The following is a 26477-nucleotide window of genomic DNA, read 5'->3' as shown; positions in this document are numbered from 1 at the left end:
ATTATTAGTTAAGGTATTACAAATGTGTCCTCATCCCCCCCCCCATTAACCCCCAACCTCCCCCCCACACACACTCATGCTCCCATCCCCCTGTTGTCCATGTCCATTGGTATGGCTTATATACATGTATACAAGTCCTTCGGTTGATCTCTTCCCCTTACCCCCGCCCTCCCCTACTTTCCTTCTGGGGATTGATAGCCTGATTGCTGTTTCTCAGTCTTTGAGTCTGTCCCTTTTCATCAGTCTATGTTGTTCTCTATAATCCACAAATGAGTGAGATCATGTGGTATTTATCTTTCTCTGACTGGCTTATTTCACTTAGCATAATGCTCTCCAGTTCCATCCATGCTGTTGCAAAAGGCAAGAGTTCCTTTTTTTTTACCGCAGCATAGTATTCCATTGTGTATATGTACCACAGTTTTCTAATCCATTCATCTGTTGATGGGCACTTAGGCTGTTTCCAAATCTTAGCTATGGTGAATTGTGCTGCTATGAACATAGGGGTGCATATATCCTTTCTGATTGGCGTTTCTGGTTTCTTGGGATATATTCCTAGTAGTGGGATCACTGGGTCAAATGGGAGTTCCATTTTTAGTCTTCTGAGGTAGCTCCATACTGTTCTCCACAGTGGCTGCACCAGTCTGCATTCCCACCAGCAGTGCAGAAGGGTTCCTTTTTCTCCACATCCTCTCCAACACTTGTTGTTTGTTGATTTGTTGATGATAGCCATTCTGACAGGTGTGAGATGATAACGCATTGTCGTTTTGATTTGCATCTCTCGTATAATTAGTGACTTTGAGCAGGTTTTCATATGTCTTTCGGCCTTCTGTATGTCCTCTTTCGAAAAGTGTCTATCTAGGTCCGTTGCCCATCTTTTTATTGGATTGTTTATCTTCCTTTTGTTAAGTTTCATGAGATCCCTGTAAATGTTGGAAATTAAACCCTTATCGGTGGTATCATTGGCAAATATGTTCTCCCATGTAGTGGGTCTTCTTGTTGTTTTGTTGATGGTTTCCTTTGCTGTGCAAAAGCTTTTTATTTTGATGTAGTCCCATTTGTTTATTTTCTCTTTAGTTTCCATTGCCCTAGGAGCATTATCAGAGAAGAAATTTCTTCGGCATATGTTTGCGATTTCGCTGCCTGTGGATTCCTCTAGTATTTTTATGGTTTCCCGTCTTATGTTTAAGTCTTTTATCCATTTTGAGTTTATTTTTGTGTATGGTGTGAGTTGGTGATCTAGTTTCATCCTTTTGCATGTATCTGTCCAATTTTCCCAACACCATTTATTGAAAAGACTGTCTTGACTCCATTGTATGTTCTTGCCTCCTTTGTCGAATATTAATTGGGCATAGTGGTTTGGGTTGATTTCTGGGGTCTCTATTCTATTCCATTGATCTATATGTCTGTTCTTGTGCCAGTACCAAGCTGTTTTAAGAACAGTGGCTTTGTAATACAGTTTGATATCTGGTATTGAGATCCCACCTACTTTGTTCTTTCTGAGGATTGTTGCAGCTATTCGGGGTCTTTTTTTATTCCAGATGAATTTTTGGAACGTTCGTTCTAGATCTGTGAAATATGCTGTTGGTAATTTAATGGGGATTGCATTGAATCTATAAATTGCTTTGGGTAGTATGGACATTTTGATGATGTTGATTCTGCCAATCCATGAACACGGTATATTCTTCCATCTGTTTATGTCTTCCTCTATCTCTTTTTTCAGTGTCCTGTAGTTTTCAGCATATAAGTCTTTTACCTCCTTAGTTAAGTTTATTCCTAGGTATTTTAATTTTTTTGGTGCAATGGTAAATGGGATTGCATTCGCGTCTTTTTTATTGAGGCGTCTGAAAGCCGCATCTCAGAGAACACACACAGCACTTGTGTTCGTTCGGCCGATGCTGCCTGGGCCTCTGGCAGAGAGGCTGAGCTCTGAAAATATTTGCAGAAGGAGCGAATTCCTCTGGCCGTCAACAGAGATCAGAACTGACAGCCAGAAGTCCTCCAGTCAATAGTTTTGTCAGCTGCAGGCAGGCCCTGGAGGCTGACATCTGCCCATCCTGAGCACCTCTTGTCCGCGTCTTGGCCGCCAAGCGTAAATGTGAAATGGCTTAGCACGCCCGGCTTTTGAAACCTTTTGCAGAGAGAAGGCAAACGTGTATTTCATTCCCTTACAGCCGGGAGGCTGAACATTCATGGACATGATGACTGTATGTCTTTGTTAGGTTCCCCCAGAAACGGATCCCGAGACAGATATTGAAGTGGAGAAGTGGGGGTAGTTTACTTGGGACATTTGGGGGAGGGGGAGAGAGTACCAATATACCAGGAGAAGAAGAAGCAGAGAAGGGACCCAACAAAGAGCATGTTATCCAACCAGCTACCACTGTGGGAGCCTGGCATGTACCCCACGGGGGTTCTGGGGAGCAGAACAGAATACAGGAGAGGGGAAGGCAAGGAAGTGGGGTACTAGCACCAGCTCCATCAGGCCTCTGCCGTGTGCTAGCAGAGGGGCCCTTCCGTCTTTGGAGAAAGCGCTTAGACGGAGGTGCAGAACCGGCAGCGAAACGAAGCCGGGAGAACTAACTTGATAAGGCCTGAGGGGTAAAGGTGGATGCCATCGGCACTTCCTACCACTTATCTACCAAGTCCTTTTATTTTTTCACTTGAGATAAAATTGGTTTATAACATTACATAAGTTTCAGCTGTATAATCAATATTATAATTCGACATCTGTACACAGTGATCACCACCAAAAGTCCAGTTACTACCCATCACCACATAGTTGACCCTTTCGCTCATATCGCCCACCCCCTAAACCCTCTCCCCTTCTGTTAACCAACAACCTGTTTTCTGTGCCCTGACTGGTAATCAAACTGTGACCTCCTGGTTCCTAGGTTGATGCTCAACCACTGAGCCACACTGGCTGGGCATCTTCCTCTTCTTTGGTCTCCAGCACGTGCCTGGCACATGTCGTAGACCTTCAGTAAGTGTAGTCGAGCATGTGCTGGGTATAAAAAGCCACGTCAGAGAGGACAGAGGGGTGACTGAGAAGTTGTCCCTGCACAGAGGGTACTCACAATCTGATGTGGAGGTTGGCTGGGGTGCAGGCGGGAGGCAATGGAGAGAAAGACCACCTTCCACAAGGCAGGAAGGGATGTGCGGTGAAAGCAGTGCCGGCAAAGCATGGAGTGAGCACTTTCCAGGTGCCAGGCCGTGAGCTAAGTCCTTGATAGGTGTTTCCTCATATAATCTTCTCAATATGACATAGGATTGTGAGTTTACCCATTTTTTAGAGGAAGGAACTGAGGCACAGGGAGGTTCAGTAACTGACCCAAGTAGCCGAGTTCTGATTCAAACCATGCTTTCTTACTGTTGACATAAGAATGTCCAAGCCCACAGGGGAAAAAAAAAAAAATGTATGAGTTTATTTGTGCCAAACTGAGGACCTCCCCAAAAGCAAGATCTCAGCGGACTGAGGAAATGCTATGAAAATGGCAGTGTTGCAGTTCTTTTTATGCATTTGAACCAAAGAAGGGAAATAAGGAGGATTCCATGAATTCCACTGATGGTAGATTAAGGAGGCTGGAGAAGGCAAGGTGGGGAAATCTCTATGGTTCGATAAAAAGAAAAATGGAGCCGAAACCGGTTTGGCTCAGTGGATAGAGCGTCGGCCTGCGGACTGAAAGGTCCCAGGTTCGATTCCGGTCAAGGGCATGTACCTTGGTTGCGGGCACATCCCCAGTAGGAGATGTGCAGGAGGCAGCTGATCGATGTTTCTGACTATCTCTGTCCCTTCCTCTCTGTAAAAAATCAATAAAATATATTAAAAAAAAAAAAAAGAAAAATGGAGAGATACATAGTACTTCTTCTACATTACCTCAGGCTGCCTCTGTAACCTTTGTTAAGACAGGGTTTTTACAGCCGTCATCAAATGGAATACCATGGAATGGATGTAGCATTTAAAATAATGCTCGTTAACCTTGAACATGTACTGCAAATAGTGAAGGTGTATAAGGATGCAACAAGATCATGTGCCCCCAAGGGGGTCTGGAAAAGAGGATTCCTTTGGCATCTCAAAGGGCTGTTAACCTAGATGAGCAAGAACAATGGACAGGGCTCAGAACAAAGACAAACCTTTTATTAAGGGAGTTACATGCCTGGGGTGTGACTACCACCATGACCTGCTAGGTTAGGAACTTATAATCAAATCATCCCGCAAGGCTACTTTCCATCACTGAGCCTGTCAGATTCACTATATAGCCCCTCCCTGAACTGACACCCTCACTGCCAGGCTGGCCTACACAGATTACGTGGAGTGGGGAATGATGATTTGTTTTCTTAATAAACAAACGTGCCTGTCTGGCTCAATGGTCAGTGCACCAACGGGTCATGGGTTTGATTACGGGCCCTGCTTGCTCAGATGCATGGGGGAGGCAACCAAATCTCTCTCTCTCTCTCCTCAGTTGAGGATTAAAAGAATAAAAGAACAAGCATTGACATCTTGTAGAATGTCCGAGGAACTACATGCCTATGCCGGGCTCTGTGAGGATCTTTCCAAACCAAGACCTGTGCCTTCCCGAGGGATACTGGTGCTCTGTGATACTAGACTGGGAACGGGTACCCCCAGGGCTCCATTGCCTTGCCTTTCTCCAGGACAATGAATATAACGAGGCTACTATGATCCTGGGAGGCCAAGACACTTAGAACAAAGCAGTCAGTTGTGCTCTGCAGCAGAGCGTGGCTGTTTTTCACCGTGACAAAACCCAGATTGCTTCTGCACCCCGCACAGCGCCTGCTCAGGGCAAGGCAGGACACACGCGTTTCAGGCCCTGCCCGTGCAGCCTGTGTACGTGCTGCTGAGCACACACCTGCCTCGTGCCTCTCCACTCTGCCTCCTCCAAGCTCCCCCCTCCCCTCACACTGCACAGTGGCATTTCTTCCGCCTCCAGGTCATTGCCAAGGACGTTTTGGGAAATGGCCGTGCTACTCCGCAAAGTGGGTTGGGTTTGGAGATGGCTTTCCCCCCTCCATTTGGAGACTCTCACCTGCTCCATTCTGACTCACTCGAAAGCATGCTGCCTTTCTTCTCTCGCATCCATCCTTCACAGGCAGCGACATGAAAATGTAATTGAAATTTTTTTTTTAATTTGAAGTTTTTTCCCATATTTCAAAATGTCCACATGCTCTCCTGCCCCCAGAAATATAGACAGAGTGCAACCACGGGCAGCCCAGCTCCTGTGCGATGGGGCCAAGATTTCAAGCTGGTTTGAAGGCCTGGGGACCAACATAGTTGAATCTCATTACACATCCTAGCAACTGCTCCGAGCAACAAAACTGCCCTGCCTTCCTAGCCTCAGGGTCTGGAATCGCACACCTACTGTGAGGTCTGCGAGGAGAAATCCGGAGGCACTGGGTTGAAACGGAAATAGAAATAGACTTATTGCAATAACTAGAAAGCATAAATCTAAAACGCCACTGGAGAAGGACATGTAATGCTTCTAGGTGAGTTCGAGCGCTTAACTGTTCCCAGATGAAGGGCGAGGATGTGGGAAGCGGGGTTCAGAAGGCAGGAGGCATGATATAAAATGGCACTGACACCCATAGTGGTCAAATTAATTTCTTTTTCTCTTTCAATCTTAAGTAAACTGTATAAGGAAGTGTCCTTTGGTGCTGGTGGGCCATTATCACTTCTCATATACTTGTTAATCTCGCCTCTCAACAAAGAGAAAGCCAGCTCTGGGATTCAGCTGCTTGAATAAAATAATATTGACTTGGGTGGGGTTTGGTTGTTGTTGTTTTTGTTTGGGTGGTTTTTTTCACTTTTAAATATATTTTTTAGCCCTAACCGGTTTGGCTCAGTGGATAGAGCGTCGGCCTGCGGACTGAGGGGTCCCAGGTTCGATTCCAGTCAAGGGCATGTACCTCGGTTGCGGGCACATCCCCGGTGGGGGGTGTGCAGGATGCAGCTGATTGATGTTTCTCTCTCATTGGTGTTTCTGACTCTCTATCCCTCTCCCTTCCTCTCTGTTAAAAAATCAATAAAATATATAAAATAAATAAATAAATAAAAAATAAATATATTTTTTATTGCTGATAGTATTACAGATATCTCCCATCCCCCTCTCCCCTCTCCCTCCTCCCAGCCCCTACCCACCCCTCCAGGTGATTTGTTTTAATATTATGAGCTGTTTCAGTTACCCTCTATGTATGGCGAATAGAGCAGTCCTGTCGGTTTCTGTGGTGATCTACACATTTGCTTCCGTGGACCAGGCATCGCATGGCAGATTCCTGGGCCCCTCAGGGTCTCCAGCATCAGGACTTGGGTTTTACACGAACCCCCAGATGGTGCCAATGCACATTAGAATTTGAGAACAGATTTACAATTTCCATGTTATACACGTTTACTTACAAAGAAAAAGTGAAGCCCTGGCCAGGTAGCTCCGTTGGTTAGAGCGTCATCCCAATACGCCCAGGCTGTTGTGGGTTTGATCCCCAGTCAGGGCACATACAAGGATCGGCCAATGAATGCATATGTAAGTGGAACAACAAATCGATGTTTCTCTCTCTCTCTTTCTTTTTCTCTCTTCCCCCGCCCCTTCCTCTTTCTCGCTCTCAAATCCATAAATAAAAATTAAAAGAAAAAGTAAATTGGGGAAAAAAAGTGAATTGGTTAAAATAAAAACAGTTTAATTAGCATTCAGATGTATGAAAAACTATGCTGGTTGTCCAGGAATGTTTGGGAAACAGGTGGGTACAGCATCTTGCTAGTGGCACTAAGACATAGGGATTCAACCCTCCAGACACCAGTACATACCACTGAAGACAAGCCACTCATTGTCTGGGCTGAGAGGAGGGACAGATCATATGGGTTCTGTGGCTATAGCCTTGGCCAGCAGCTCTAGCCCAGACCCGCCCATCAGGGCTTTGAAACATGCCCTCCATGGAGCTTGGCCTCCACTCATGCCCGGCTCTCACCCATGGTGTCCTGGCAACCTTTCACACCTGCTCTCGGTGGGTGGGGGGGGGGGGGGCAATGTAAGCATATGTATTTACACGCCAATCAAATTCACAATATCACTTAAAGGTAGCAAAGACTTTTGGTTGATGTTTTATTTATCTAATTTTAGTAATAACATACATTTTAAGATAAAATACTTTGCTTTCCCATTTACACCTGTAACTTCAATGTGGCTTGCTATTTCTTGCAAAACCCGCCAACTGTTTTTATAGTTATATCATCTGCAGCAGTATCATAAAATCAGACTACAGAAAAATGTTTGATTATTAATATCCGATTATACAAAAAATCACTCACAACAATGATGAATGAGGATAGCTCTGATGCGAATTTTGGTTGATATTTTCATTAACCTTAATGAGTTCATTTGTCAATGATGAAATTTCTTTTCTTTTTAATATAGGAAGGAAGAAGGAGAGAGAGATAGAAACATCAATGATGAGAGAGAACCATTGATCAGCTGCCTCCTGTACACCCCCCACTGGGGATCAAGCCCGCAACCCAGGCATGTGCCCGACTGGGAATCAGACCGAAACCTCCTGTTTCATAGGTAGATGCTCAACCACTGATCCACACCAGCTGGGTAATAATGTAACTTCTTTATGAATCAGATAATAGTTTTCAAATATTGGAAAAATATTCTTGCTAATTTTTGTGCTATTCCCAATGCAACAGCTACCGACAGGACCCACTTTTAAGTTTAATCTGCACTATTAATATTTTATGCATCCCTTTTTAAAATCTAGACAGTCCATAAAATAGTAATTCAATCTCTAATTTGTGGAGTTTGCCAATTTCCATGGTGTCAATACTCTCACCCTTATTTCAAACTAATAACATGATGTGAATGAGTCAGGAAGAGTTGGGCAGGAACACACCATTGACTCCCACCACACAGGTACCATCAATGTAGATAAACCTCAGTTGCACAGGTAATGATAAAATGTAAATAATTAGCAAGTAATGTGTTTTGAGTATTTATTACCATTTTTAAAATACATTTTTTATTGATTTTGAGAGAGAGGGATAGAGAGATAGAAACATCGATGAGAGAGGAAGTCATCCATTGGCTGCCTCCTGCACAACCCCCACCAGGGATCGAGCCAACAACCGGGCATGTGCCTTGACTGGGTATCGAACTGGCGACCTCTTGGTTCCTGGGTTGATGCTCAACCACTGAGCCACACCAGCCAGGTACCATTTTTTTAATATAACTTATTTAATTGTGAGCTGATATGATTTAATTTTTAATAATGGCTGTGTTTAACAACTGGCTTACAAAATTCCTGAAAATTTAACCATCAGCTCTTGTACACTGTTAGGAACTGGCTCCAGCTCACACTGCCCAGGCCTCTCTGTGTAGCCGTGTTACCTGATTCCATTTGTCTGTCAGGACATCCCCTCTCCTGCCTCCCACCCTCCCACACAGCCCATCCGGCCAAGCCCAACCCCAAAGAGAAAAGGAAGAACAGAGCTACTGATCCCAGGAAGACAATGAGGATATTTTAGAGTGACCCACCTTCACTTTGGGGAAGGGGAAGACAACCCCAATTTCAGGGTCTTAAGTTGATGAATTGGTGGCAGCGGCAGCATTAAGCTCTGGTTAAGAGCACCGCTCTGGGGTCTACAGCTGTGCTTGAGTCCTGGCTCTGCCCCTCTTAGGCCATATGATCTGGAATAAAAAACTCAATCTCTCTGTGCCTCAGTTTCCTCATATAAAATGGGAACAATAATGACACTTGCTTCATAGGGTTGTAAAGATTAAATGAGATCACGGACTAAAAGTTGTTCACAGAGTTTTGGCACCAAGTAAGAGCTTCACACACGTTAGTTATCATTAGTAGTAGTCAAGTCGTCAAGTCGTAGTGGCTTGTACAAACTCTTGTATTAGCTAATACTACTTTTCACAGATAGAAAACATATGCAGCCCGGCCAGTGTAACTCAGTGAATTGAGCATCGTCCCATGAACCAGTTCAATTCCCATCAGGACACATGCCTGGTTTGGGGCTTGATCTCCACTAGGGGGCGTACAGGAAGCAGCCGATCTATGTTTCTCTCTAATAAATGTTTCTCTCTCTCCCTTCCTCTCTATTTAAAAAAAATCAATAAAAACATATGTAAAGAAAACATATACAGCCAATATTTGCATGCTTTTAAGGTTCTAAAGGCTTCTACATGCATAACCTGTTAGAAGCCTCAAGTGATTCAGGAGACAGTCATCATGTGATTATCATTCTCCACTCGTCACTGCATTCTATGGGCAGGGACTGGGACTCAGAGTGGCTGAATCATGGCCCAGGGACACACAGCCAAGGGCCAACCAGTCAGAGCTGGGCCCACGGCTTCAGTTCTCCTTTAGCAGATCCCAGGCCTTTAATGGGCATTTTCGTTGAGCTCCTTACAGCCCTTAAACAGCAAGAACTGGAAGGACTACTGAGATATGAGACTTTTGACTCGGGTTTCTTAGCCAGTCAACTAGATCGGACTATTTTTGCACAATTCTATAAATAAGTATTCATATGTAGTAAAAATGGTCAATCAAAAGAGCCAGTAACCTAGGAGACAAAACAGATTTTTCTCCTACGTCACGGGCTTGGTGACATGCCATCAGACTTGGCTTGAAGTTAGAGATGTGGGTGATCTCTCATTTTTTTCCATCTTCCCCGGCAAAGAGCAGAGTAACAATGACCTGCTCCCTGAACGTATGGGAGGAATCACAATATGTCCATCTCGCTCAGGGAGAAGGTTCAAAACCCAGACCGTCCCCCTTGATAGTCACAGGTGTGACCAGACATTTTTTTTTTTTTCAAGGAAACGTATCAGATCAAGTTGGCTAACGATTAATCTGCCTTGCCGTGCTGGGAGGGATTACAAACTCCCTGGAGGGCAATTTGGCAACATTTATCAAAATTGCAAAGCCTGCCCGTTTGACTCAGCAATTCCACAAGAGGAATTTACCCCCAGAGATATTCCCGTGTAATCAAGATGAGGGATGTAGGTTATTCTTTACACCATTGATTGTAACAGGCAAAGACTGGAAGCCACTTAAGTGTCCATGGATGGGGGACTTCTGAGTAAGGCAATACTTATGTGGCCGTTAAAAAGAATCCAATCTAACTGGGGGGCGAAGGGGGGCTAGAAGGGGTCAGTGGGGGGAAAACGGGGACATATGTAATGCTTTCAACAATAAAGATTTTTTTTTAAAAGAATGTAACTGACAGATATATGCTGATATGCTAGAATAATTTCTAAGATATAATAAGGACCAAAGCAAGGGGGAAGGTCGTACATATTTGAAGTAGTTCTGGAAGGAGGTATCCAACACTGGAAACAGGAGGGCTGGGTAATTAGCGCACAGGGAGAAAAGGACTCTATGTCCTTCCTACCGTATATTCTTTGGAAAATCTTTTGAATTGCATTCTATTTGCATGCGTCACGTGTTCAAACTGAATAAATGTCTGTATACGAGCTGGTGTGGGCGCCTATAGAAAAAGGAATTTTTAAATCCAGTGGCCGGTTCCTCGGAGCCTGAAGCAGCGGGGAGGGCGTTGGAAAGGGGGAGGGGGAGGACGGGTCAGGGGCTCACGGCTCCGGCTCACCCGAGACTCCCTGTCCGCAGCAGCCGGCGGAGGCCCGCGGGGCGCAGAGTCTGGAGGAGGAGGAGGAGGAGCGGCTGGCTGCTGCCCGCAGGGCGGAGCTGCACAGCACCGCGCGCCAAGTGCAGAGCCTGCAGGCGGAGACGGAGTCCTTGCGGGCCCTGGTGAGTGGGCCAGGAGCCACCTGGCATTTCTTGGGGCAATTTTAACTCTCAGCGGTTGAACTGTCGCCACACGGGTCACGGTGTGCCAGGGCCTCTCATCTCCCGGCGTAGGAGTCTGAGGCCTGGGAGGACGATCCGATACCGGATCACAAGGGTAGTGGATCCGGCGAGTGCCCGGCCGCGATATGCCTCACTCGCCGCTGCTGTGGCCACTCATGCCCACAGATGCCCCTTCCCAGCGGCCCCTCTTCTGCTGAGAATGGCCCTCAGCCAATCAGAAGACACCTGCGGGGGGCGGGGGCGGGTAGGCGGTGGAAGGTGGGAAGTGTGGGGGGGGGTTGTCAGGCCAGCCCACCTTCCCAGCCAATGACCGACTCACGGGGGCTTTAAAAGCCCAGCTCACTTGCTTCAAAGTGGAACCAGGCCTCTGGGGTAATTCACTGGTGATGGGGGGGGGGGTGTTCTGTGGGGTCAGACTGCAGCCGGACTCCGGCTGAGACCACCTCCTGGCTTAGCACCTCCCCTGCCCAGCCCTGCCCTGCTTCCCTTGCACCCCCTTTCCTGGGAACAGCTCCTTAATTATCCCCATGCACCAGGACCCCTGTCTCAGGCTCTGCTTCTGGGGCACCGATCCTAGGACACCTGGTAAGCTCCTCAGACTCACGGTGGTTTGTGGGCAGATCTCTCACATCATTAATTATTATTATTAATTTAAATGATTAATAATACAGCAGTCCACCTCTGCTCTCTGGGGTGCCCTAAAGTTCTAAGGTTGTCAAGCACAGCTCCTCCTGGATGCCCTCCAGGGGCCCCGCGTACCAGGTCAACCGCAGTGAGTTGTACACACCAGAGCGCACGAAGGGGTTGGTTCCTGTGAAGCTGGCGTAGCTGAGGTGGTCTAGCCCACTGAGGCCCAAGAAGCCCTCTCCCCCATCAGCCTCAAATCCTCGGGCTGATCAGATACCACCGTTAATGCCCCTTTCTCCCACCACGCCCCATAAACCTGCATCTCAATTTTGCCACCCAAATCGGCTCCATCTTCAAGCCACCAGTCACACCTGCCATGAAGTTCGCTCAGGCATTTATCCTAGTCGTTTCCCTCAGGCACAGCTTTATCTCTGCCTGTTGCCAAGAGCATCCCATCACCTCCGGTTCCTTCAGTTCACTTGGGCCCATTGTCCTCCGGCCACAAGGTCACACGGCGCCCAGCCAGCTCAGGAAGGTGCTGCCACAGCATGGCAGGCATCTCATTGCTCCACTTCTCTTTTATTGATTGACTGACTTACAGAGAGAGAGAGAGGAAGGCAGAGAGAGAGAGATCTGTTGTTCCACTTATTAATGCAGTCATTGGTGCTTCTTGTATGTGCCCTGACCAGGGATCCAACCTGCAACCTTGGCTCTAACCCACTGAGCTACCCGGCCGGTGCCATCATTACTCCTCTTCTGTCCCTCTCGTTCTCTGATGGGATCTGGGTCAGGGCAAGGGGGTGTGAGTAAAGGATCTGAGGTGAGAGAAATCAGGAAACTACAGTTTAAAGCAACGCTACTTTCACATTCAAACAAAAAAACATCTAAAAGCCATGGCATTGTTTGCTCAGAGGCAGGTGAATGTTATGCTAATCAGCTTTATTCGCCTGCCTAACCCTTGATAAATGCCCTAATATTAGGGGTGCTGCCTCTCACCTCTGTTGCTTTAGGCACAGTGAAGGGACTGCCATTCCTTGCCCAGATGTCCTTGTGGCTGCCAAAAGTGTCACTCTTCTGGCGACAGAAAGTTCCAGGCAAAAGGTTGAGGACATAGTCTCAAGTCAACATCATAAAAAAAAAAAAAAAAGCCCAGATGAATGACTCCTCAGTGGCAGGTGGCCCATCGCTCAGCACACGTTCCACACACGTATACTGGGTGCCTGCGATGTGCAAGGCCTTCCCTTGGCCCCTGGGGAGGCAAATCTGAATTGGATAGTGCCTGTCCTCTAAAAGCTCACAACTTGATTGAAAACCTGTGCACAAATGACTGAACAAAGCAGAGGGGACCTGTGTTCCCCAGCAGCTGCTCCCTCCAGCCTCTGTTCTCAGCAAGCCCCTGGCACCCCGCCCCTCCGCCCCTCAGCAGGTGCTGTCACCTGTATTATTCTGCAGATAAAGTTAAGGTCCCCCAACATGAGGTCTCTGGTTTCCATTTCCCACTTCAAAAGATCTCAGAAGCTTTATCCCCGCCTCTTTCCTTCACAGACTCCCCCTGTCTCGTGCTGCACCATCTGGACGTGCCTCTACCTACTGCCTCCTCTATTCTGCATTTTCAGGGTCCAAACCCCTGGAATGGCCTGAGCTTGGCTTACAACAGAAAGCCCTCCTTTGCCAGATCTTCATGTTAATGTCCAGATTTCGTCCTTTCCTTTCCTGCCTTGAGCCCTTAATGTGTTCTTCCCGTGGCTGGAAGGAGACTCCTCCCCTCAAGTCTGCCCGCCTCCACCTGCTCCCCTTGCCAAACCCTTGGCACAGATGAGGTGAAAACACAGAAATGCGACACCCCCCGAGGAGCCTAGCTCCTGACTCCCACAGCTGGGTGATCCCCCCACCCGCCACGCACTCACATTCAGAGTGGTCCGTGAGCTGAAATCAGCTCTTCCACCAAAGTCACATTAACTCCTTGAAGGCAGGACCCAGGCTTCATTACTTTTATGTCCCCAGATTGCTTGGTACAGTGCCCAAATTTCCTCAAAGTGACACTGATAGTAAGAAATGCTCATATGCACTCTCTCATCGCATCCTCGGAGAAACATTGAGAAGTGGGCAGGACCGTGACTGCCATCTCATTCTGCAAATGAGAAATCTGTGGCTCAGGGATTTTCCCGTTAGCATAGTAATCAGTGCAGGAGCCAAGCCCTTCTGGCTCTATCTCTGCCCTCGACCGCAGCCAGCCTATGGCGTTGGGGGTTGGCGCTCAGGCTCTGCAATCAAATCCTGCTTCCTCTATTCACGAGCCAAGTGACGCTCTAAAATTCCACTTCCTCTCTTTCACTTGAGGACCTACCTTGGTCGTCCTATTTATCTGCTGTGTTACTGGCCCTCAGTCAGAGCCACCTGTGCACACACAAGGCCCCCACAGCCAAGCTGATGAGACGTTCAGCTGCCTTTTCCAACAAAATACCGTATATGAGCAGCCAGGCACCAATAATGGTGCTTGAGGCCTACAGAGCTCTTTGTTCAGTCAGATCAAGAATTCAAGACCAGGACTCACAGATCACTATTTTACTTTCTGGAGTGTCTATAATTTAAGGGCATCCCTTCCAATTTCCATTAGTTTGGGAGTAAGCATGCTGCTGTGACCAAGTATGCTCGCTGGTGCTATCCATGTCCCCTTGCAGGCCAGGGCTGGGACACCCGCAGCAGTGGCCTTATCATAGTCACTCAGCTCAGGCGTCTCTGTGGGAACCAGGCCAGGATGTCAGGACTTAGCGGGGAGAGCTGGGGCTTGGGCAGTGGGTCCTGAGTCATCAAAGGACCCTCGGCCTCATGGAGGAGTCACCTGTGAACATGGAGCCAAACCTGTAAACAGATGACCCAGCCATGGCTCTGTAAAATATTTTTCCAAATCACAGGTGTTACAGGTCCAATGTCAACAATCACTATTCACAAACCAGGCTGGGCCAGTCATGGGTGCCATGTTAGGGACCCTGGAGAGCTTGGGGATGCGGTTAAAGCAGAGGGGATACCGGTCCAGAGTTGGACTTTAGACAGAACACCGGAGCTTCTGTGTGGGGAAGGCAGCCCAAGGAGGAACTAGAGGCAGAAAGACGAGCTAAGAGGCCACTGAGGTCCCCCTTGAGGAGAGGTGATGGGCATCCATCCTGGGCACTGGTGGCTGGAGAAGAGAGGGCACACATGTGAAAACCTTTCGGAATATATGAGGGGCGGGATTCGGTAATGACTGAGTTTGGGAGAGAAGCAAGAAGACCAGGGGTGTGTCCTTCCCCAGTTTCTAGTTCTCAGTTCACCTGCTGAAGTGCAGGATTGGAAAGACCAACAGGTCCGTTTTGCACGCCTTGATTTGAGGTGCGCTGGACTGCATATATTTCCAGTAGGAAGTTCAGTAGTGGGTCGGGGCTTGGAGAGAGGAGAGAAGTCTGTGCTAATAGAATCACTGCAGGAGCCATTGGAAGAGAGACTGGGAAAATAGTGAGTGTGGGAGAGACCAACTAACAGGCCCGGGAAACACAGCTCAGAGAGTAGCAGGTTCAGGATGGGCGGTGGGGAACCAGAGGAAGAGGAATTAGCCCAAATGGGCACCTAGAAAACTAAAGAAACAACTGCTGAGTACAGAACAGCCAGAAACGTCCATCGTCATTCTGATCATCTGGGGAAGGGTGCAGAGGAGACAGCATTTTAGCTGAATGATGGGTGGGGTTTCGGCAGTGGAGGGGATAGGGCCCCCCAGGGGGTGAGAAAACTATCAAAAAAGGCCCAGAGGCAGCTCAGATAGCAGGGTTTCTTTGAAGAAACACCTGCAGACTGCTTCTCTGTGTGTGTCAGTTTCTCTTTCATTTTTTTCCTCTCTCATTTTCTCACTCATCTCTCATTCTTATATCTTATCTCTCTCCCTCTCCCTGTCCGTCCGCCTTCTCTTCCTCCCCTCCATCCCACACACCCACCCATGTCTCCCACACACACATCCACCCCCCTGACCCCCATCAGAAGGATCAGTGAATTAGACTAAACAAGAGTCTGGCCTCCTGAGGATTCATGATTTACGAACCAAGCCACGTAAACCTAGCAACCGACGAGACCAATGCCAGCCCCTCCCAGTGCCCTGCACACCTCCCTCTCCAAGGGCCCTGCCCGTTGGCCTTGAGTTTGGACGTGTTCCCTCTTTTGCAGAAACGAGGCCTGGAGAACACTTTGCAGGACGCCAAGCACTGGCATGACCTGGAGCTGCAGAACCTGGGCGCCGTGGTCCGCAGGCTGGAGGCGGAGCTCCAGGAGATGCGTGCGGAGGCGGAGCAGCAGCAGCAGACCCGCGAGCAGCTGCTGGCGCACAGGTGCCAGCTGCAGAGGGACGTGGCTTCCTACCACGTCCTGCTGGACAGGGAGGAGAGCCGGTAGGTCTCTTCTTACTTCATTATAAAAGGAGCACAACTCATCGTTTAAAATATTTATTTTCAAACACTAAAGAAGTAATTAAGATAGAAGAAATCACCCCCAAACTCCCCAAAACACACACACACACACTCCCATAGCCTCACTCTGTCCTTCCACAAATATATAAAACAAATATACATTATAAATGTGCATGTATACATAAATGTGTTACACCTGTTTATAACCATATAAACAGATACACACATACACACATAGACATGCCTATAAATGTTAAAACATACCTAGTGCAGCAGGTTCTCCAATAAGGTCATTTAGTGCAACATCATTTCATTATAACATTGATGACATGCCATAGGAATTTAACGCTTGTTTATATAAATTATTCTGTAGTAAAACTGGCTTCCTTATACATCATTTCATCATAGTTCCCAGAACCTACTGACAATATTACGTGAGGACTTACTGTGCATACATCTTATCTGTTAGGAATGCTTTCAGCTGCATGTAATAGAGCCTAATTAATGGGGCTATACACCAGTGCACCTGAAGTTGAATGTGCACCCAAAACCTGGGCAGGTCAGGCCTATCCTGCCGGCCCACAGACCACCGTGGGAACAGCAAGGACATAAACCACGTTTATCTGAGAGTTCCAGAAATGAGGTGGTCTAGGCTTCTCAATGATTTCATTAGGTCCCAATGAAATACCATCTGACATACCATCCCCGGTATATTGGCTTTTTGTCTTCATCTTTGTCCCACATGGGGCCACATGCCTACCACAGCTCCCGACATCAGGTCCTCACCCATGACAAGAAGAAGGAGGAAGGAAGAGAGGGCAGCAAGAAAGGCCTTTCCCTGGGTAACCTCTTTATCAGTCAGTGAAAGAAAAATGTTTTGAGAAGTCCTCTAATGGACTTTGCCTGTTATCTCATTGACCAGATGTGCTCACATGACCATACCTACCTGCAAGTGGTTCTGGGAAAGCAATTTTTTCCAGCCTCTACACTGGAGAGAGGCAAGGGTAGGAATGACATATAGCATATATCTAAGTATGTATATGAATGTGTGCATGTGTGCGTATGCAGTCTTATTTAACGGGTGAGAATTACAGGAGCCTATGCATGAGTTTGGGGGCTAGTTCCTTGCCAGCTCTTTAAGGAAATCCAAGCCTTTGTTTGATCATATTTCTATATCTTCATATCTTCCTCCAAGGCCCCATCCATGGCATACATTGAATAAGGAATAGAATATCAGTTCTAAGAGATAACTTAGCAATTATATAGTCCAACCCCCATGATCCCAGCAAAACTACAAAGGCCCAGAACAGAAAAGCAGTTTTCTGTGATCACACGAGGAGGTAGAGCCAGAGCCGGGACTCTGTAACATCCCTTTCTTCAGAAACAAGACAGCCACAGGGAAGCAACCAGCCCTTCCTCCTTTCAAGTGGAAAACGTGCCATCCAGCTCCTTCCCAACTGTCTTGTTATTGGATTCATTTCTGTGGACTATAAAAGCTGGATGTTTCTAACCAAGCTCATTTTTTTCATATGCCTATGAACATCTGAATAAATGCACAAATTTGTTTTAAATATAAAAAAGTGGTGAATTAAGCTGAATATTCTTCAAGAATGTAAGAATACCATTTAGTGAGTGCCTGCTGTGTGCCAGCACAATGTTAGGTTCTCTGTTCTCTTCATTTCCCCTGAAGCCCTGCTGGGACTACATCATTATCTCCATTTCACAGATAAGAAACAAAGCCTCAGAGAGCTTCAGCCATTTGCTCAAGGTAACTCAGCTAATACCTATGGAGCAGGGATTTGAAACCCAAGTTGGCCCTGGCCAGGTAGCTCAGTTGCTTACAGCATCTTCCTGATTCAATTTCTGGTCAAGGCACATGCAAGAAGCAACCAATCCTATATAATAAAAGCCTAATAGGCTAAGTGTCCAGTCGGCCAGTCGGCCGTTCAACCAATCAAAGCATAATATGCTAATATGTTAAGGCTGCTCAACCACTCACTATGACATGTACTGACCACCAGGGCGCAGACGCTCCAACCGGTAGGTTAGCTTGTTGCTGGGGTCGCAGCCGATCAGGACTGAGACAGGCTGGACACGCCCTGGAGCCCTCCTGTGGCCCCTCCCTGGCTGGCCAACCTCCCATGTCCCTCCCTGGCCCCAATTATGCACCTTTGGGATCCTTCGGCCTGGCCTGCTCCCTCTCACAATCTGGGACCCCTCAGGGGATGTCAGAGAACCAGTTTTGGCCCGATGGCAGAACGACCAGTCGCTATGACGTGCACTGACCACCAGGGTGCAGATGCTCAATGCAGAAGCTGCCCCCTGGTGGTCAGTGCATTCCCATAGGGGGAGCACCGCTCAGCCAGAAGCCAGGCTCACAGCTAGTGAGCGTAGTGGCAGTGGCAGGAGCCTCTCCCACCTCCGCAGCCGCGCTGGGGATGTCCGACTGATGGCTTAGGCCTGTGGGGGGCAGGCCTAAGCCATCAGTCAGACATCCCCCGAAGGCTCACAGACTACAAGAGAGCTCAGGCTGGGCTGAGGCCCCCACCCCCACCCCCGAGTGCACGAATTTCATGCACCGGGCCTCTAGTCTATATATATAAAAGGCTAATGTGCCAAGTGTCCCCTCAGGAGTTTGACTGGGAGACTGGGAGTTCAATTGCTAGCTATGATGTGCGCTGGCCACCAGGGGGCGGCGTGGAACTAAGGGAGGCCCCAACTTACAGTCAGAAGGAAGGCCCCGGCCAGCAGCTGGAAGGCCCATATCAGCCCTGATCGCCAGCCAAGCCTAGGGACCCTACCGGTGCATAAATTCCATGCACCGGGCCTCTAGTGAATGTATAAATAAGTGGAACAACAAATCGATGTTTCTCTCTCTCTCTCTCTCTCTTCCTCTCTTTCAAATCTATAAAAAAGAAAAAGAAACCCAAGTTGTCTTATTCCAAAGGCCAACTTCTTTCCATGAGATTCCTACCTTTCCTATAATCTTATTGTGATCTCTTTACCAATTTTCAATCATCCATAGCTTCTCTCACTCAGATGTGTTTTTGTTGATTTGTTTCAGCTAGTGGAGAAACTTCTTTTCATGAAGAAAATGCTGCCTTCTCACCAAGTGGTCAATGAAGTTCCTTGAGGAGTCTTCCCCCTCTGCTCCCACATCTACCCCAAACAGCCTCCCATCCCCCACCCTCCTGGAGCTGGATTCCCTGCTAGATTCCCTTGAGCTGAAAAGCTTCCTAGAAGTGGAGAGGGTCCTTTGGCCTTAAACTGAAGTAGTCTGTGGCTTGGGCAACCTCCCTGTCCCTCTGCAAATAAATGCTTTTTGTGTGCAGCTTCCAGTCTGACCACCTGTTCAACTCACTACCGGGTAGAGATGGACGTCACCTTACCTGCCTGGCCTTTGCTTGTGGAGCCATTCTTGAAGGCTCTGGAAAGTTCCCTGAGCATGATGCCATCTGCCTCTCCACCTAAGGATCAGCTGCTTAGGCAAGCACCGTGCTCAAGGCTTGGTGCAAGTTCACCACGGTTTGGGGCAAAAACAGCACTCTTGTTAGAGGGGAGTGGCGTGGCGCTGTAGTGCATGCGCCATCATTACAGGCGTCGTGAAGCATCAGACCGCTTTAATGTGCTCAGCACGGGTGTGTGTGTGCAGACACACACATTTCACTGCTGTTGACGGAGGGCCTCTCAATCAGTTTAAAGGGAACTTCACTGTAAGTCTGTGGGGGTTAATTAGACTGTGGTTGCTTGCTTCACTTCTAGTCTCAGAATTTGCTTCCACAGTGGGAGCCGAGCCAGCCAAATATAGTTCCTGAATCTGCCACCTACCCAGGCAAGGCTCCCTGCCTTCTGATTAAAATTGAAACCAGCACCTGTGTCCACACACCAGCTCTCAGTGCCTCCCAACACCCCCTCCCCCTCGCTCCTCCCCCGGCCACACACATACACACAGCCCAACCTCAATTTCTTAATTCTTCCCTCATGCTTGTGTCAGTCCACCTGTCACACAGAATCCCAGACACAGAATCCAAGCTGAGTCTTTGTCCTCATCAAGTGCTGACCCAGACAGGGGGCCGTGTCCACTGTGGGCCCATTTGAGGACACCCTCCCCCCAGTACCTGCACTTCCAAACCCTCAAGGCCAACACAAACAAGAGAAACCTTGTTTCCTCTGCAGGAAGCCTGAAAGAGAAGCAAAGTAAGAAAGGGGGTCTCCTGGTTGAAATGGCTTCAGCCGGGTTTTCTGTTTGCCTTCCAGGGCAGCCAAAGGGATCATATTAATGAGTCACTTGGGCCGGACAGCTACTGAGTTTGCATGAGACCTCCACATAATTCTGTTTGTGGTTTGAGGCACAGAAATAGGCAAGACCCCACCTAATGCTACATTTCAGCAAAGCACCAATCCCTCCCGGGCTGCACACTGCGGGGAACGGCATGGGAGAGGGGGCCTGTAATTAACCACTGGGTGCAAGGGCCTCCCCACGAGACACAGTGTGCAGCCAGCCTAGGTCTGTTGTATGCTCCCAACACTAAGCTGTTTCTTTTCTTTCTTGTTAGGATTAATTTTTTGCCCCCCAGCCAAAGCTGAAATCCCTGACTTAAACACAGTTGGAGGGCCCCGAAAGGTCAGCCATTCAGAGGCACGTCTGTGTCTGAATGGCCACGCGTTTCCCAGAGCCTGGAAGCTGTTTGAGCCGCTGCAAGAAGGGGAGAGTGGACTTGCACCCCTCCTGGGCCGGCCGCACACCGGCCTCCTCTGCTCTGTCATCTCAAGAAGCAGCCGCCGTAAATCATTACATTCATCAGCCTTTGGCAGCGAGAGCCGAGGCTGGCAGGTGCGTCCAGTTCTCAGCACAGGTTCTCGCTGTTTCTAATGAGGCTTCATTACCAGGTAAGAAAAGGCTCTGCTGGCCCTCCTGACTCCGCCTCCGCCAGGGCCTTGTCTAACTCGGGCTTCCCTGCAAAACACGCGGTGCAATTACTCTCTGGCGGGGCCCAGCGACAGGTGGCTGGACGCTGCGGCTGTGGGGCGGCAAGGACGGCGCGTTTGCTCTGGAGCCAGCCGACCGACGGGAGAAGGCTGCGGTGGACTCCTCCGAAAGCAGGTAACGCCCCTGGCCTCCCGCCCCGCTCCCAGGGAGATTGCCAGAACATTCCTGGGCTTTCAGACCAAGGCGCTCAGTCTCACCTGCATTATCATCTGTAACACTCCTGCGCACCTACGGGTGCCCAGACATTCTGCTTGCGTGTCTCCCTTTTATACCGCAATCCCCACGCCCAGCAGAATGTCTGGGCGTGGGGATTGCGGTATAAAAGGGAGACACGCAAGCAGGTCAAACTCGCGGCCGGCGGGCCTTATGCCTGTCAGACTCGCCTGGGAGTCCAGGTGTGCATATACAAGCAGGCACAGAGCAAAGCAGGCCGAGCAGCACGCTGCAGTGTGCACGACCCCATCCGTGCATCACAGGCGGCACGAAACAGACATCCCGTCAGATCTTTGTTGATGTTGAGTAAGGCGATTCAGCAAGAATCATCAAGCACCGTGCTGGCCTCGGATTGTCTCTATACCCTGCAGAGAATCTACATTTTTCCAGGTTTATTGAGATAGAATTGACATTCGGCACTGTATAAGTTTAAGGTACATTGTGAAATGATCACACAGTAAGTTAGCATTCATCATCTCATATAGATAAAAAAAAAATTTTTTTTGCCTTGTGATGAAAACTTTTTTTTTCTTTTTGGTGTGATGAGAACTGTTAGGATTTACTCTGTTAATAGCTTTCCTATGTACCATACAGCAGTGTTAACTGTAGTCATCACATGTACATTACATGCCCAGTACATATGCATCTTCTCACTGGAACTTTGTACCTTTTGACCACCTTCCCCCAACTCCTCCTCTCCTCCTCCACACCCAGCCCTGCTTCTGGTAACCACAAATCTGGCCTTTTTTCCCCCATGAGTTTGAGTTTTGTTTTTAAAATTCCACTGTCTGACTTATTTTATTTAACATAATACCCTCAAAGTCCACCTATGCACCCAACTTGTTTCAAATGACAGGATTTCCTCCTTTTATGGTTGAATAAACATCCAGTGTGTGTGTGTATACATATACAAATATACATAAAATAACACAACTTCTTTATCCATTCATCTGTTGATGCAACACTTAGATTGTTAACATGTCTTGGTCATTGTAAATAATACTGCTATGGACATGAGGGTACAGATATCTCTTTCACATAATGTTTTTATTTCCTTGGGATATGTTCCCAGACGTGGAATTGCTGGAGAATGTGGTAGTTATAGTTTTGATTTTTTGAGGAAATTCATACTGTTTGCCATAGTGGCTATACCAGTGTACAATCCCCCCCCCCACACACACACACACACGCGCAGTGCATAAGAGTTCTCTTTTCTGCATGTCATTGCCATCACTTATCTCTTATCTTTTTGATGATAGCAATTCTAACTGATGTGAGGTGATGGCTCAATGTGGTTTCATTTAGATTCCTTTGATAAATGAGTGATATTGAGCACCTTTTTATGTACCTTTTGGTCATTTGGATATCTTCTTTGGAAAAATGCACCCATTTTTTAATCGGATTGCAGTTTAACCTCAATTCAGGTTAGGGGTGCTGACCATCCCTTGCTGTGCAATCAAAAGTCCACATATAAGTTTTGACTCCCCCAAAACTCAACTAGTTGGCCCTCAGTATCGGCAGGGATTGGTTCTGGGACTCTCGTCGGATACTAAAATTTGTGGATGCTCAAGTGCCTTATATAAAATGGTGTAGCGCCCTAGCTGGTTTGGCTCGGGGATAGAGCATCGGCCTGTGGGCTAAAGGGTCCCCGGTTCGATTCTGGCCAGGGCATATGCCTGGGTTGTGGGCTCAATTCCCAGTGTGGGGCATGCAGGAGGCAGCCGATCAATGATTCTCTCTCATCATTGATATTTCTATCTCTCTCTCTCTCTCTCTCCCTTGCTCTCTGAAATCAATAAAAATATTTTTTTAAAAAGAAAAGATCATGAAACTGTTAGGAAGTTGGAATATCATGCATTCCTTTTAAATGCATGTTTCAGTTTTATATAGTATCAATTGTGTCTATACTAGAAAACAATTATTAGCACAGTTATACTTTTTCCCTTTTTCTCTCCCTCTAAATATTTTGATCCTATCATTTTTACTGTATCAAGGTTTTTTTTCACTTTCTTTTCTGCAACCCATAATTCATGTTGTTGTTCAGCCTTAGTCTATATGTAGTTAAACGAACTTCGATTTAAATGGATACTTTTACCCCAGCAATATCATTCCTGGATTCTTATTTTGAATTCATCTCTTATTTAAATACATTTGCCTTTAAGGAGTTTTCCAAGAGTTGATGGCTGATAGGTACTTTACCTCCTGACTTCTTTCATGTTTGAGGTGACTGTTTCTGTTTTATTTTATGAAGAACTTGACTGGGCACAAAGTTCCTGGGTCATACATTGCTTCCCTCAGAACTTGGCAGATATTGCTTCATAGTTTCTTGGATAGACTATTGTGAAAAAGTCCAAGGCCGATCTAACTCTTTACCCCCTCTCTTCTTCCTGGAGACCTGAATGCTTTTCTTCCTGCTTCAGGTTCTTAAAGAAATCAGAATATTGATTGCTCTCATTCCTAATCAGCTTTTCCAATTATGTGATATGTTGTCTCTGCCTGAAAAGTCTATTATTCTTTGATTTCAGGACAACTTTTTTGTATCAAGTCTCTAAGTAGTTTTTCTGTTCCATTTGTTCATGTCTTTATTTCAAAGCCATCAAAGGATCATCTTTGCTCTCTTCTATGTCTTTCGTCTTCTCTCTAGTTTTTAAAATCTTTTTCTCTCTTGTCTCTGCATTTATTGTGATTATCTCAGGCCTTTCCACCAAAATTTGACTTCCAGCCATGTCTACTCATAACTACAGAATGGGGCGAAAGTAAGTTTATAGTTGTGAGTACATAAAACTAGTTTATTCTTGTATATTATTTCTTTATTATTGTATTCTTTTCTTTCTTTCTTTTTTTTTTTTTTTTTTTTAGAGAGAGAGAGAGTGGAAGAGAGAGGGGAAGACAGGGAAATATTGATGTGAGAGAGAGACATCAATTGGTTGCCTCCAATCAGAGCCCGGGCCAGGGCAGAGTCTGCAACCAAGGTACATGCCTTGGACCAGAATTGAACCCGGGACCCTTCAGTCCACAGGCTGATGCTTTATCCACGGAGCCAAACTGGCTAGGGCAGTGGTCGGCAAACCGCGGCTCGTGAGCCACATGCGGCTCTTTGGCCCCTTGAGTGTGGCTCTTCCACAAAATACCACGTGCAGGCGCGCACATACAGTGCGATTGAAACTTCGTGGCCCATGCGAAGAAGTCGGTTTTCGGCCTGGACGACTCTATTTTGAAGAAGTGGCGTTAGAAGAAGTGGAGGGGTGGACATATAGAGAGGATGAATGAAAGGAGATAGACGAAACAAGTATACAAGACGAGTGTGGATGGGAGAGTTGGAAGGGGTCGACCTCAGTGAATGTACCTCAATCAGACTGAGGACGTTTTTTAGCAAAGGCCAGCTTAGGAGTACCCTAATTAAGTTAATAACAATGTACCTACCTATATAGTTTAAGTTTAAAAAATTTGGCTCTCAAAAGAAATTTCAATCGTTGTACTGTTGATATTTGGCTCTGTTGACTAATGAGTTTGCCGACCACTGGACTAGGGATATTATTGTATTACTAGAGGCCTGGTGCACAAATTCATGCACAGGTGGGGTCTCGAGGCCTGGCTGGTGATCGAGGCCTATCGGGGTGCTGGCTGGCCAGGGGGAGGAACCGTAGGAGGTTGGCCAGCCAGGAGGGTCGGGGTGGGAAGAGGCCACGGGAGGATGGCTGTGGGAACACTCTGACCACTAGAGGGCAGCTCCTGCATTGAGCATCTGCCCCCTGGTGGTCAGTGCACGTCATAGCCACTGGTCAACCGGATGTAACTGTTGCTTAGGCTTTTATGTATATAGAAGATTTTCTATACAAACAACTGTAAACCTACTTTTGTCCCACCCTGTATATTGAGTTTATTAGATACCTAATAGTATTAAACTTTTCTTTCACTCTGCAATATCCTATTCAACCCATTCTGTTGTCTTAGCTTATTATCTTATAGATCTTACTGTTTGATTATTGCAAATATTTAAATAGTTAAATGCTTATTGGTGCAGGGAGGTGCAGGGAGGTTAAATACTAAATTACACACATTTAGTATTTCTTGTTAAATATTTAAGTGCTTATTGGCATTTTTTAAATGCCAATTTAAGTCTGCACCCATTTATCCTATGGCTTTGAAAGCCCCAACCTCATAATATTCTACATGTTCATGTTCTTATAATACAAAGCACTTATGGAGAATATGCCTGTTTCCCTGTGGTATTTTCATCTGTACTGCTACCTTTGTATGCCATTTGTATTCTAATCATTTGCTCAACATATTTTTGAATAGCTTCTACTGCAAGACAATGTTTTGGTTTGGTCTGGCGACACCACAAAACAAAATAAGTTTTTACTTTCATTGTGCTTACAGTGTGTGTGTGTGTGTGTGTGTGTGTGTGTGTGTGTGTGTGTGTTGTGTATACATAGTATATGTGTTTTTGGAGTTTGCAATGTTACGTTTATACAATTACTGTGTCATTTCTTGACATTTTTCTGTTAGTTAAAACTGGCTTGTGCTGCCCAGATCTTTCATTTCTCTAATAAAGTGAGATTGAATTTTCCTTGACATTTATTTTTTCACATCATCTGTAACCAGTTTTAATTCCCTTCAGGGCTTCAGATTAAATTATCCATGTTGCGTTTAATCCACTTTTCTGTAGCCCGAGAATAGAGTTGTTGTGATTAAATTTATGGACTTCAACCTTTACAAATGGGAATTCAGTTTGTTGTCATAACAAACTCCTCTTTATAAATTTAATTTCTAATTGCAAATTATATAACTACATTTTCAAGAAGTTTTAAAAAGGAATAAAGTCACCTATATATGATTCTATTGGAAAATAATTTTTGTGACTTTTTTTTTTAGTAACTGGACCATTACCTAAAAATGAAAAAGTTGAGGAACATTAGAACAAACCCAAGGTTTCTATGGTAACCTGTAAACACATCCATCATATGACTCTGAAAACTCTTTATTGACTGTTGAGAAGCAAACTACTAAGCTTTTCCTAACAGTTCCATACAAATGAGCCATCCTGAAGGTGTTCCATATCTTAGTTGTATATCATGACAAAAAATAACCGTTCTTAATGTTCATGTACAAGTGTGATTTCATTTGTGTCCAAACTGGAAATATGGCCTCCACCTGCTCCTTTGTCTTCCTCTCGGTCATAGATTATGTTGCTTTCTTGGGTGGAATGGAAAGGACTGTTGTCAAATATGAGAAATAAAATATTTCCTCTGTAGGTTGTCTCCAAAACCAAAGGAGAAGGCAAGAGGCAGGACCTTTAGCAAATTCAATAGGCAAAATGGCCTCAAGCATCTGCAAAGAAACTTTTCAAAGAGGGCTTACAGACTCTCAACGGAGCCAAG

The 26477-nt window shown here is 46.5% G+C and overlaps 1 protein-coding gene across 1 annotated transcript in view; it reads left to right on the top strand.

The window, feature by feature from the left end:
* Positions 1 to 19362, top strand: part of BFSP2 (beaded filament structural protein 2) — a 46613-nt gene extending 27251 nt beyond the window's left edge. The window contains exons 5-7 of the mRNA XM_036333838.1: positions 10633 to 10773; positions 15652 to 15872; positions 18955 to 19362. Of these exons, the coding sequence (XP_036189731.1) occupies positions 10633 to 10773; positions 15652 to 15872; positions 18955 to 18958 (366 nt within the window). The 3' untranslated portion in view covers positions 18959 to 19362. The remainder of the gene's footprint in view (positions 1 to 10632; positions 10774 to 15651; positions 15873 to 18954) is intronic.
* The last annotated feature ends 7115 nt before the right edge of the window (positions 19363 to 26477 follow it).

The sequence above is a fragment of the Myotis myotis genome, unplaced genomic scaffold (genome assembly GCF_014108235.1).
Source record: "Myotis myotis isolate mMyoMyo1 unplaced genomic scaffold, mMyoMyo1.p scaffold_m19_p_13, whole genome shotgun sequence".
Lineage (NCBI taxonomy): Eukaryota > Metazoa > Chordata > Mammalia > Chiroptera > Vespertilionidae > Myotis > Myotis myotis.
Note: the sequence above shows the minus strand (reverse complement) of the source record. Positions and strands in the feature narration are given on the sequence as shown.